Source organism: Sylvia atricapilla, chromosome 5 (assembly GCF_009819655.1).
Source record: "Sylvia atricapilla isolate bSylAtr1 chromosome 5, bSylAtr1.pri, whole genome shotgun sequence".
NCBI lineage: Eukaryota > Metazoa > Chordata > Aves > Passeriformes > Sylviidae > Sylvia > Sylvia atricapilla.
Genome location: NC_089144.1, coordinates 35,873,982 through 35,887,706, shown reverse-complemented (window position 1 = coordinate 35,887,706; position 13,725 = coordinate 35,873,982). Strand labels below are relative to the sequence as shown.

The 13,725-nt window shown below is 37.7% G+C and overlaps 1 protein-coding gene across 1 annotated transcript in view; it reads right to left on the bottom strand.

Moving 5' to 3' along the window:
* TRHDE (thyrotropin releasing hormone degrading enzyme) overlaps positions 1 to 13,725 on the bottom strand; it is a 206,701-nt gene that overhangs the window by 96,053 nt on the left and 96,923 nt on the right. The window contains exon 6 of the mRNA XM_066319185.1: positions 11,357 to 11,494. Within this exon, the coding sequence (XP_066175282.1) occupies positions 11,357 to 11,494 (138 nt within the window). The remainder of the gene's footprint in view (positions 1 to 11,356; positions 11,495 to 13,725) is intronic.

The window sequence follows — 13,725 nt, the reverse complement described above, 5'->3', positions numbered from 1 at the left end:
CATCTCTGCCGCAGACATCTAAAGTGCAGTGAGATGAATTCAACTGCACTGTCCAAAAAGGCCATACAGAGATTGATTCCCCATTCTGGGGGAACTCCACAATTGTGGAGGTACAGAATTGGTGTGATCCTTTTATATATACAGTCATATAACAAAAATTGTATCTTGCTTTATTCTACATGCCATACTTTTACATAAGAAGACTAGCAAGGGTAGGTATTCAACAGAAGGCCCTGGAGAGAGGGCAGAGTGCTTGCTAGCTGAAGGTAGATGCTCTATACTGAACAGACAGCAAAGAAGAGCACTTGAAATAAAGAACTGGCGAGGCAGCTGCAGGCAAGGGAACCAAATAAAAGTCAGCAAACCAGCACATAGGGTTATGCAGAAGCCAAGAGGCAGGGGCAAGAGGCCATATGTGAAGAGACACAAATAAGCTAGATACTCTTTCAGCATTATTCTTTGAAGAACCAAAAATGATGTCATCATTCTAAAAAATTCTCATGGAAAAAAATGCCAGCAATAAAACAGAAACCATGAACTACAGCTGACTTTTTGTGAGGGCAAATAATCAATTGTTCTGTAAATGCATTAGAGTGGGGGAAGTAAAGGAGATCATAATCAGCTGACCTGGAAAACACACACCTCTTCCATCCTCCTTCCCACAGAATTTTTTTTTCCTGCAATATCAACTTCTTTTTTTTTTTAGTTGGGCTTTTTTGTGCGTTGCTGTTTTTGTTTTAACCACAGGATTGAGATTCACCTGAGTGCAAATGCCTACATTGCAGGTAAGTGATGCTTACTCAGTTTTACACAGCTGAGGCAGCTGCCCAGACCTCCTTTCAAGGCAAAGGAGAGAGAAGCAAGTACTTCAGTTCATCCTGGTTCATCCAAAGACATGCATCTAAAATAGGACGGATTAATTTCACTCTAAAGGTGCCTGTTTATTTATCTTCACTTGATGATACAGGGAGATGGAGGATACTCAAATGCAGGTGTCTACACAGTGAACATCTCAAGTAAGATGACACCAATCTCTCTGAAGATATTTTACCCTGTAAATTACAAAATAACATTCAAAAATATGAAAACAGTGGAAAAACACCTCCTCGAGTTCGCAAAGGTCGATACAGCACCTTGCAGGCTAACCTAACAATTTATGTTGTGTAACAACAAGTATCAATCACAGTAACTACACAGACCTCAATTTATCTCCACTAAACGTCCACCTTGCCACCTCTCTTTAGGAATTAAAGCTGTTTGATTTAGTTCAGAAAATACTCTTGTGACACAAAAACTAAAATCAGGAAGAACCATGGCAAGAAAAACCAGGATATCATGGAATCCAAGGTATAAGCAGGGAGTGAAATGCTGAGAACGGGAAAACTGCACTACCAGAAAAAATTATACAACTGAGGTTCTAAAACAGAAATTTAATGCATCAATTTTCTACAAAACTTACACCCATCCATTCTGCTTCTTCTTCTCATTAAATAAACAAAACCAAAACCAACACTATGTACAGGCAATTTATTAACTTTCTTCTACTGTGCAGTAGTCAGTTCAAAATCAGTTTTGATTAATATGTAGTAACACCACTTGTTTTTCAAATACAATGGGACACAAACAGAAGGCCTACAGTTATGTTCTTGTGTGCTGATAAACCTGCAATTCAAGATTAAGGTTACCTTCTCTCTAGCTAAGAGCAATGCGAATTATTCTATCCTCTGCCTCAATTACAATTAAAATTTATTCACACTATTAGAGCTAGTGTTATCAATAATAGTGTTCTAATAATCAGCTTCCTTTTCACTGATTCGAACAAGACTCAGACCACATACAGGCACACACAAAGGCATCATTCTTTCATAAAGACCTCCTAATTTAAGATGAGAATCAATATACTAGTATATACCTGATGTATACTAGTACTGGTGGGTTTTAACTGATCAGTCGCAGTACACCCACATTAAATAGTTCTCCCTTTAATGATTTCCCGTGAGCTACTGGTGATGTGACTTGTCAAAAACTCTTTTGAAATCCATCGTCTACTCATTCTCCCCTCAAGAACTCCAGCTGGATAGCAAGAATGATGCAGCAGGCAAGATCAACACATTAATCCATGTGCTTAGTTATATTACCCTTTATACCCTATAGAGTCCCCATCTCACTGGAGAAGGACAACAAACTCACCAGCCCAAGCAATTCTCTGGCACAGCAACTATTTGCCAGGATAGTCTGCATCCCACTGCCAGAAGTTCTGCAGCTCCATATCTGCTTACCCTCAGAAGGTGCAGGTGGATGCCACTCAGATCTGCAGACTTCCTAACAACAGCTCTTTCAGCTGCTGTTTCCCACATACCTAACTCAAATTGATGGTTTCTGCAGCCTGTTACAAAGAATAAATTGAGCATGGGAATTAACCCTTCTTCAACAGGAAAGTCCAACATAAAAAAATTCATTGCACTCCCCTAGTATATCCTTAAAAATTTCAGTCCCCCCTTTTACACTTTGACCATGACATGGCTCTCCCTAAATAAGCCAGAGCCATACCTGTTGCATAGTCAAATCAGGAATACAGTACCTCACCAGAATTACTAAAAACACAGAAGAACTTCCAATTTTTGGCTAACGTGATTTAAATGCTTGAAACTTTTCTTCATGAAATACACAAAGAAGGTTTTCTTTTAGAACTAGGAATGTAATAAAAGCAGTATACAGGTTGTGGTTTTTTTCTTTTAAATGTTGAACATATTTTTAGAGTTCTTCGTCAAATGGAAGCTTAGGGATATCCACAATTAAATGGGCTTTTAAGTAAGTGAGTATCATTTCATTTAAGCTAAAATTTCTTGAATTCACACATTATTCTTTATTTTCTCAAAATCTTGGATAATTCTGTGAGTCTAAGTTCATTTCAAATATTAGAGGAGCATGTTACCAAGCACTTAAACAAAGAATGCACATTTGCACTTTAATTTTGTAATGTGAACACTAGCCACTAAGTAATATCCAAGACACGTTTTTCAAAACAATCATTCTGTGTTGGTACTAAGCAACCACAGCTGGATACTCCATGAAATTTAGCTTATTGGGTAAAAACACAGCATGAATTAAAGCAAAAGAATAATGTACATCAAACATGCAGCAAAAATGTGACATTTAAAAAAGAATTACATAAAAATTTTTAAAAACCCCGAAATTAAATATGTTGAATCTTGAAGCTATTTAACAGAAAAAAAGTATGTTTTGACTAAGTCACACCTGCAGAATTTGCTCAAACCTAGGCAGAAACATATGTACGTAAATGAATTATTTAAAAATTAATTAACTGATCTGCTGTGTTACACTACATGCAGTGCACTGAATTTACTGAATTCTCCCACATGAGCAATTGAACACTGGGTAACCACTTTCAAACACACGTATTGTACTTCAGCTGCGTTTCCTTAAGCAAACATATTCACTGTATACTCTCTTTTTTTTCATTTTCCCACAAAGGGAGAAGTCCAGCCATTCCTCAGCTCCCACTCAGGAGGGTATGCTGAAATGTATTTTACTTTCCTACCTTTATCATCTGAACAGTCTTTTATCTTATGTAGCCTAACTCTGAAAATTATGGAACAAGAGTGTCCTATTCATGACATCAGTTACAACATGATCCTGTGGCAGGCTCCAGAGAGACCTTTGCTAAAGTACTTCTATCAAGTTGTAAGAGCAGAGATAATTGCAAAGGCTTCTCTGGAATTCTTCGGCTGTCTCTATCAAAACTATCTTATCTCTGAGAACTGCATAAGTACCCACCGAGAAATTCTTTTCAGAGAATTAATTAGATTGTATCATGAGTCACCAGCACTAAATTCCTCTTTCATTTTCAGAAACTGAGCACTCTAATACAACAGCGTAGCTATTTTCTGTATTCTCCAATGGCACCTCCAAATATTACAAGAAAAAAATGAAGCTTAATGCAAGTGAATTTGATAAGTGCAAATGCTTCCTTATTTGATTAGGGTAACAAAACATACTTGTTTAAATGAGTAAACATGTGTCTCTGATTTCTTCCCTGTGATAGAAATGTAAAATGCTCCAATTAATTCCTAGAGGCCTTGTCTTTGGATGACCCACATAAAAGCCATAGGAATAAGCAGAGAAGGACATAGGTATATGCAGATCATGCAGCATACTGGTACCAAATGTCACAATATGAGACAACCATGAGGGTCTTCACCCAGGCAATCATTCTGTGATGCACTGGAGTACCTTAAGCATACAAGCAACCCAAATAAATTCCACAGCCTACACATATAAAGTTGAACGTCTATGTACTTGGCTGATTGTGGCTCTGACTGGTTTCTTATTTTTAGAAATAAGGGATTATACTTGTTTAAAGGAGTCCAAACAAAACATCCCTACTTGATTTTAATGATATAGACTACCAAAAATATCAGTCATTTATTGATCTTCTGTACTTTTTAAAGCAACAGAATTTCCAATTTCTATTTGCTTATCAAGCAGTGCACACTCACAAATTAACATGCTACTAATATTCAGCAAAAAAACCAGGATATATTTTAATAAACAAAATAAACTTACATGGATACAGCATGGGTAAACCAGTATTTTTCACATCAACAAATATACCTACACACTTGTTATGTATTTATTAAACCCTCAAAGATGCATAAAGGCACCTTACCTTAGTTGTTTTTACAGAATGAAAGGCCATTTATCTGAAGCCAAGATATCACTTAAAATGCAACATTATATTCAAGGAGAGCTTTTCACTTGGAAATCATAATCAATTTCTATTCTGACAAACACAGCTGGATAATACCAAAATGGTCAGATAGTAAGATGGTTTTGGTGAAATGATTTTCTTAGTCATAAATTCCACTGTAAATTGTAGGAACATGACACATAGAAGAAAATTCAGGGGTATATGACCATAAATAATCATATTCTTTAGCTGAATATTGTCACATCATTTTTCGTTGAATAATAAAATGTTATCCCCTGCCCAGATAAAATGCTATCGTGACTTAACTTACAACAGAAGTTTTACTTGGCCTCAACACCAAAATCCCTCTTACATGTTCTGACACTAGTGACAAGGACAAAAGAACGTTATACTTTTTTATTAACTGCCTTTATATGAAAATATTCAAGAAACATTAATATCCTATTTTAGTTCACTAAATACCACATAAGAATCTGAATCCCTTGGCCTAAGACTGATTTGCAACTATCTACAACTAAACCTGTCTAATTTCTAATTCTAATTTCTCTTTTTAAATACCTCCTCTAAGCTCCATAAGTTATTAGGTACCTAAAACATACCTTTAAAAAGAACAGCAACAACAACAAAACAGTGCCAGAGGTTCTTCTAGAGTCTCCTTTTGAACAGAAATCTTATAGGATCATAACGCGATAAAAATATTGACCATATTCTTATGTTAAGTTTTTTTGTTCCTTTTACTCTATTTCATTAACTGAAATTTATTTTCTATTTCTAATTCTTACCATTTCTTCCAAGTTACTTTAACACTTGTAACTGTTGCACTTCTGTTATTGATCTAAACCAGGATGTGTATTAGCAAAATCAGCCCTTGCCTGTACACCAGCATTGTTTTTTTGGAGTCCTTCAGGGAAAAAAAATACCTGTAACTTTCTGCTTTGCCCTTTGCTGAAAATGATCATTACAAAGCAGAAACAGAGAGGCAGAAAAGCCAAGTGCATGTCAAGTGCAAGTACCTCCATGTCGTTATGAATGCTCTATTTTAAGCCATGAAAACATCTGAGACACAGATGCATTATTTTGTTCCTTCTAATGGTTTCCTGTTGGGGAAGGAAGGATGGTAGGACACCGTGTCTAGACTCACTGCTGCCATTTCTGCTTCTACCATCTCCTCCAGCCCGCCCTTGGGAGTTGCCATTTGCCACTGCCTTTCCACAGGAAAGGCAACAGGCAGAAGGCTTGTACCACAACTGGTCATGTCCTCCTGATAACTCTACCTTGACGGAGCAGTCTAGTCTAATGAGCTCTCCTTTAAAACAAAATGCTTTTATTAACATTTGTGCTCCATCTTTATTATTTCCAATCAAACCCATATGCAATTGTCCCTGGCATGGGGAACATAACACTCCTGAAGCACAGTGCATGTGTAGCTGCTTATGTACCACACACTGTAGTTTCCATGTTTCTTCTTCAGAAAATAATACCTAGCATAAACTAACCAGTGTAAAGGGTTAACGACCGCTTGCTCCTGCTTGAGTCAGGATGGTTACAAAGATGAGTTAAGAGAAGTATTTTAAGTATCCTGAAGCACCTGTCTAGCTGTAGGCATTGGCACCCACCAGCTGAACTGGGACAGCCTCCATACTTTAGGACAGGCACTCTTGGGGCTGCTCTGAACTCGAACCTATCGGTATCACTGACTGCGTTCCAATGACTTTCACACTGGGAGCAGTAACAACTTATACCCTTTTTATTGAAACAGAAAGACATTATTTTCATTACAAGATATTTCCTCTGTTACAATGCATTAGGAACAAATGGCTCCTGAAAGCACCTTCTGCAGTCTGGGCACTGACCTGTTGCACTCACAAGTCATGGAAGAAAAACCAGCACCCCTCAATGTGCATCCTTATGACTTAATGGCACTCACAGACAACAGTGCAGCTAAATTAGGGAGAACAAAAAGCTCTCCCTTTTATACCATGGCAAGTGGGTGGGTTACAAGGCCATTTCTGTTGTCCTGTAAGACTTTCATTTAGTCTGATACCACCTTATAGTATCAATTCAACTAAAAGGAAAATTAAAAATAAAACCTTTTTTTACAATTTATAAGGATTTATCTAGTATTGCTTTCATTGCTAATGAGCTACTCTCACTCTTTTGTCACTTCACAGATGCACATCATTGCAATTTCACTGCACTCATGAGTTAGCTTTCTTATGAACTACTACTCCTGAACAGAATTTGGGGTGATGGCTTGGGGTTTTTGTCTTGGTCTGATTTTGTTATTTCAGTATGAATGTGCTTCCCAGTGCCTGAGGAACAGAAGTGAAAAGAATGAAGCTTTTAGAGAGCCTTTCCAGTGACTGCATTAGCCCTCCTGTTTTTCCACATTCTTGCAGAAGATGCTACACTGTAAATTTTCAAAGAGAATTACACCCAAAAGGGTGAGCAAGCCACTGCTTTCAATTTCTTAAATTCTCCTTTGCCAGAATGCAAGCAAGTAGTGCATTTTTCTTGTGTAAAACGGTGTAAAGTTTTAGCTGAACAGATCTAATGCAGAAGGTTGCTTTAGAGGGGAAGCAGGTAGCATGGTTTTCCTTTATTATTATCAGAAATAAATCTTCCTTCCATCACTTGATACTGAAAGCAGAAAAAGAAAAATTTAAACATGTGGCATAGAGTTAAAAAAGAAAAAGAAGTTATACATACAAGGGTTTAAGAAAAAATTAATTGTTTGCACTACCAAGTCAGGACCATTAACTGATCTCACTGCTGAGGTAAATTTACCTTATAGGGAGGGAAAAAATGAACATTCTTCCGTATTCCTGTCATCCTCTTCTCCTTGTTTTGATTAGTGTTTGTCACTTGCCAAGGCACATTCTTTTGGGGATACTTTTATTGCTACATTCCATCATAATGGTCTAGCCTGCACTGATTGCTGCCAGAATCTTCAACCAGCACACTTCAAAGCACGCAGCAGGCTGACAGAAACGACTTCAGATATCTGCCTCTCTGCACATCCTTTCATCCCGTCTCTTATCTGGCTGTGGCTGCTCATCTAGGGCTATGACTCCTTTAGTTCTGCCTGAGATGGCTCTCCCTCAGTTTGCTCTGGGTCTGGCTGCTCCCTTTGAGATGCAGCTGCCTTGTTTCTCCATTTTCTTAGAGCTGGTTGTTCCATGCTGATTGTTGCTCCTTATGTTATTCTTGCTGCACTCTCTCCTCCTCTGATGCTGCAGCTCTCCAGGGCTATGATTCCTGCTGTCAGTTATTTCTGGTGTGGAAAGGCTGTCACGCTTTTTGCTTTGATTTAACAATTCTCAGCTCTACTCTCATGTTCAACAGGCTATATTTTCTACTGCACTTGGGATATAACCACTTTTCCCGTCATCGTGGGAGGACACTATCTCACTTCCAGCTGCACTAGGAAGACATATGCACTCTCTGATGCAACTTGAGAGCCTTGAATCATCTACCAGTACTGTTTATTAACGAACTATCACGACTTCTCATTTTTCTCTACTTATTTGTCGCCCTAGTGGAGGATGACATGCATCTATCCTGAAGAATGACTAGGATGATGCTTTTCAAAGAGGCAAACTTTACCCTCAACTGTTTAAGTGGAAAAACATTGTCTGCTGCCAGGCCATAGTGTCTGTTTCACTCTGCTTGTGCGACTACATGAATGCCATTCTTCAGCGGTTTATGTCATGGATTTCTTCACAGATGCAATCACCAAGGACAAGAAAGTGAAAATGAAAAATATATTTAACTCTGAGGCAATTATATAGCACATTTTCAATGGTCATTTCTGAAGTGTGTAGAGAAAGGTGTGTCTTTAGAATGACAGCTGAGTGTCTAGCAGAGATGGGTACTTTCATGGTGTCTGATTTATGCCATACTGATGACAGTAAAGACAATGAAATAACAATGACATTCTACGACTGTCATTTCACTGAACAAAAGTTATATGGGAGAAAGTTTCATCATTTCAGTATCATATACAAAATTGTGAAGACAGAATAGAAATAACAAGTGCAATCCAAGAGCTCAGGGAGCACAAGATGAACATTATAAAAAAAGTTTAATGACAATGAAAAATACGCCCAAAATATAGAGAACACATACTGGACACAGTGGCAAACTGTTTAAAAATATTTTATTTAGGACAGTAGAAAAGTCCTCACTGATGGTCCCAACCCAAAGTTTAGGGGAAGCAACAGAAAAAGATTCCTAACAGCTTAGTATTTTACAGCAATTTAAAAAGTCACTCAACCAAAGACAACCAAAAAGTCATCCCAGAAACACTAGTAATTATTTCCCTCCACACAGTGAGAATGGCTCACTGTGTGTCAAGGGCTTTGTGGCACCTGAAAATATTTGAGCACACATCTACCCAAGTGAAAGCCTTCCATGTAATTTTACAGTTTGGGTTTTGACACACCTGACCAGGTGAAAGCCTTCAGTGTAGTTTTAAAGTTTGGATTTTACTGACATACTGTTCACCACAGTATTTATATTGCCAGACACTAGAGAGTTAGAGGAATAGGCTTTATTCTGAATATCTAATAAATGAGCTCATTTCCACAGCTAATTTTCAGCATAAGCAATGCATGCATGCATACAAGATTTTGTAGGAAAGAAACAATGTAAGATGTCAGATATGTTGAATTTGCTCTAATTTATCCTCAGAAGGAACAGTGTCAAGTGTTTTGAAGAAAGTAGAGAAACACTGAAAAGAACAGCTACAAAGTCAGTCAGGAAAGTTTCTTCCTATTAAACAACAGGCTTGTATGCTGTTAATCAAACTTGTATGTTCCTATTAAACAATTAAGCTTGTATCTTAAACCAAAAGGATGAACAGCTACAGAGAATAGGAGACAAAGAATTACCAGACAGGTAAAAAATTCCATTCCGTGAGGTTTGCTAGATCTGGTAACTGGGTTCAAAATTTACAGGATCGTGCCCTGACATCCAATGTCACTTAAGACTCAGGAGAATTGGCCACCAGAGCAGCTAAGTGGAGAGAAGCTGCTGTATCCACTGGGCATGGCCACTATTACACTGAAAAAGAGAACATTTACATAGATAGATACAAGACAAAGATTGTACTGTAATCTCCACAAGAAACAGACTGATCCTATTACCCTGCATAAAATAGCTATCAGTACACAGATGTGTCCTATTGTCCTATTTGTCATTTCAATGTAAATGAAAATTACTTGATGGTTGCAGAGTGTTCATAAATTGTCATGTAATACAGTTAACTAAAAAATAGTACTATTAGTGTATAAATTAGAAAAAGTAAGTAGATTGAAATATGAAGATACTCATGTGAGATAAGCCTCTGAACTTACAAAGGTCTAGCTATCACCAGAAAGCATATGACTGAAAGATTTAAGCAAGAATATTCAGTGTGCTAAAAGCTGCTGGCTGTTACAGCTTAATTGACCTAGAGCAGTATTTTCCAAGACAGGTAAGGAATTTTTGAAAATGTTACTTGGGCTCTTGAGCAACTGCAGCACTTTAAAATCTTTTCATAGCTATTTTGTGTTTTTATATTACATCACAGGTACCTATTACATGGTCACATATACCCCACACACACACTCTCATCTGCCCATACTTAAAGGTGTATGATCCTTTCATGGAAGAGGACCAAATTATTGCAGTCTAGGAACAACTTGTGACTACAAGAGAGGATAACACCTCTTTCAGCCCAGAATGGGCACTGGATAAACTGGAAGTTCAGTCAGCAAGTCAGTTCTATGCTGCCTTGCTACAGTCTGATGTCAGGCAGAAAATGATGCCAAAGAAAATATTATTAGACACAAAGGCCATAGTCAAAAGACTCTTGCAACTGAATCATGATCAGAGAGCTCCTGTACAGGAAGGCTGCAGACAGCAGCCACTGTGTCACACAGCAAACACATTGGCCATGACACAGGCACAGTTTAATATGTCGTATAGCCTGTAGCAGAGAATAAACACGTAGTGTGATGGGAAACACCAGCTTTCAGGCCACGTGCTAACAGCAAGCCCAGTCACGTTATGGAGGACGGGAAACCCTCTCTCTCCTGTGCAGAAGCTGCTGAATCCAAAAACTGGCCAAAAGACTTTCTAATCATTGAAATGCAATTTAAAATTACTTGAACACATATTCCTTCACCCCACCAGAAGGCAGTTTCTCCACTCTCACTGTTCAGTAATGACTTCAGAGTTTTCACTAGATGACAGAAAAACTCTCATGCATAGAAAAAACTTCACATTTAAATTTAGGCCTCGGTACGTTTTCTAGAGAGTTTCAATAGCATAAAAACTACATATCCTTCTGTTTTTTAAAGCATCTAACACAATTCAGACCCTGTCACAAAATAAATAGTAATGAAAAGCCCTAAATCTTCTTACTGAATTTTGACAGCTTCCCAAGTTTATTTATAACATTTAGTAACACTTGATATGTTGAATGTAATTGGCTATAATCACTGTAGAATATTCGAAATGCATTCCACACAGATTAGTTTCCCATATGTAGTTGTACAATGGTGTTTCTTTTACAGATGGAACACGATCTTACAGCTACTGACATATCTGCATCATATAGATAAGCTTAGTTAGTCTCACCTTTTTATAGGCAATCCAGTCAAACACCCTGTCGATGTCTGAGGCTTGCTGCACTTCCTGGGATACTGGATGTGAACTGGCCAACCCATCCAGCAACATCACTTCATGTAGGACATCTGTCAGAAATCTCTGCTTTTCCTGAAATACAGCATATGCAGTAGTATCACAGACAAATACATATTTACAGAAATATAGAAATGATACATAGTTACCAGAGGCAGTTGAGTACTATTACAGTTGACTAAAATCAGACTAAATTCTGCTTTGAATGTAAACCACTATGACCTCCTACAATGTTGAACAGGTATTTGGAATAGACTCAAACTTGAGATCCCTTGCTGCAATGAAACTTGATTGAAATTAAAGCGCATTAAATGAACCAAAATGCATCCATATGTGCAGACTGGAATTCTGATTATGACTACTCACTCATACACACTTAAAAGGGTGGGGAGAGAGGCAAACTGGCAAAATCTTTAATCATGAAAATAGATGCTACAAGTCCTCGAGCTCATTGCATATGCAGGTACAAAACCTTTTGACAAAGACAGCTAAATACAATTACTATTTTTTTTATTTAGTGAAGTTTAAGTTACTTGGCTCTTAGTGACAAGTTCACGTAGCAGATCAGTGTGGGACAGGACAATGAAGAGAGCTCACAGCAGTGAGCAGCAGATGCTTGCGCTGTCTTTCATAACCATAGTATAGAAATCCTTCCTCCTCCAGAGCTTGAGCCATCTACAAACTTTGTAACTACCATCTGAAGGAAACCACGTCAGGGGGGGGAAAAAAGCTGCATGTATTTAAATGACATAGTCAAAGTCACAGCTACAACAGAGGCAGGTACAAACTCAAACACCATCCAACATACACATTTGTTCCTAATACCTTCTATAAATATGGTTAGCAGAGGTATTTCAAAACTGCTGCCTATTTACTCTGGCAGCAACATTAACGAAATGTTCATGTATACTCTATGCATTGTGTTGCACTCATTTTTACAGTACAGCCAGGTAGAGCTTTTTCAGCTGAGAAATGACATGCCCTTAAAATTTCTCATGTTGCCTTCATTTAGATGTATTTTATCCAAAACACCGTGTCAGGAAAGAAGAGCTTTATTTACTTTTTCAAGTCACAAATAAATGTAAAGAGTGAATTAAAAATCACATAAGGTTTAAATAAGCTTCTTTCACCTGAAATGACATATCTCAAACTTCATCTAAATTGTAGCAATTCCTGAATCAATGTCAACCTACTGCTATGATGTAAAGAAACTCTGGGGAATGCTGCATTGTTTTTCAAAAGCCACCTTGATGTCCTCAGGTAAAATACGCACCCCGTTACATAATAAATTCTATGTTTAATTTCTTGGGTGCCAAGGTTTTGGTATCAATGTGTTACTCTAAATTATTTTTATAAGACAGCTGAAAAGCTCTTCCAATGCTGATCTACCTAGAATTAAACCTTTATGTTAAAATTCATTAGAGCACAAGAAATGTACCTTGAGCTGACTGCATATCCAGGCAATTAAAAACACAGGGTGCAGGAAAGCCAATTACCCACACACTCTTAGTGTTCTCATCTGGCTGCTTGAGGTAAGGTTTGTAAAACAAAAAGTAATGTCTTTTTCATATCATTGTTAATTTCCAAATTTTCTCAGGCATACGCAGTTAGTAGCTGTCCTTTTTTAATGGGGAAAAAAGTGTAGAGAAACAATTATCATGACAGTCCTACTCAGGGGGGAAATTGCTGAGGTGTAAAAACTGTACATACTTTGGTTCCACTTCACTCACATTCTCCCTCTATCAGTCAGTAACAAAGCCCCAGTTTCATCAAATGTAAGATATGTAACACATACACGTGTGAACACACAGACCCGTCTCCAAATTCAGGCTTGGATCCCAGAAGAGAAACAGTTGTGTGAGTGGATTGTTACTGTTTGGAATTAACCTATTAAAAGGACCTTGGATAATCACAAATTAATACCTTAAATACAGAACCAGAATCAAGAAAATCAGCACATGGCAAACATAAAGTGAAGCTGTAAGAAGAAAACTATGGAACATATAAAAAGAGCAGGCTACATTTTGGTTTTCTGTTTGGTTCCTTGGTCATGTCTTGAAGGACTGAAAAGTAGAACTTCAGATTCATGCTTGTTCATTCAAGTTACCAGAGCTGAAAAGTCTTCCTTGAAATTTACAGAGGACTGTCACACTGGGATACAAATGGAATAGTCAGTATGCCTTTAAAAAATGCAAACCTACAGTTTAGTGAGAATTACGAAGGCTTTTGACCTAAAAAGCTGAATGTATTGAACTAAGAGGATTTCCATACCATTCCCAGCCCTTCCCTTTAGTATAAAGCCCCTG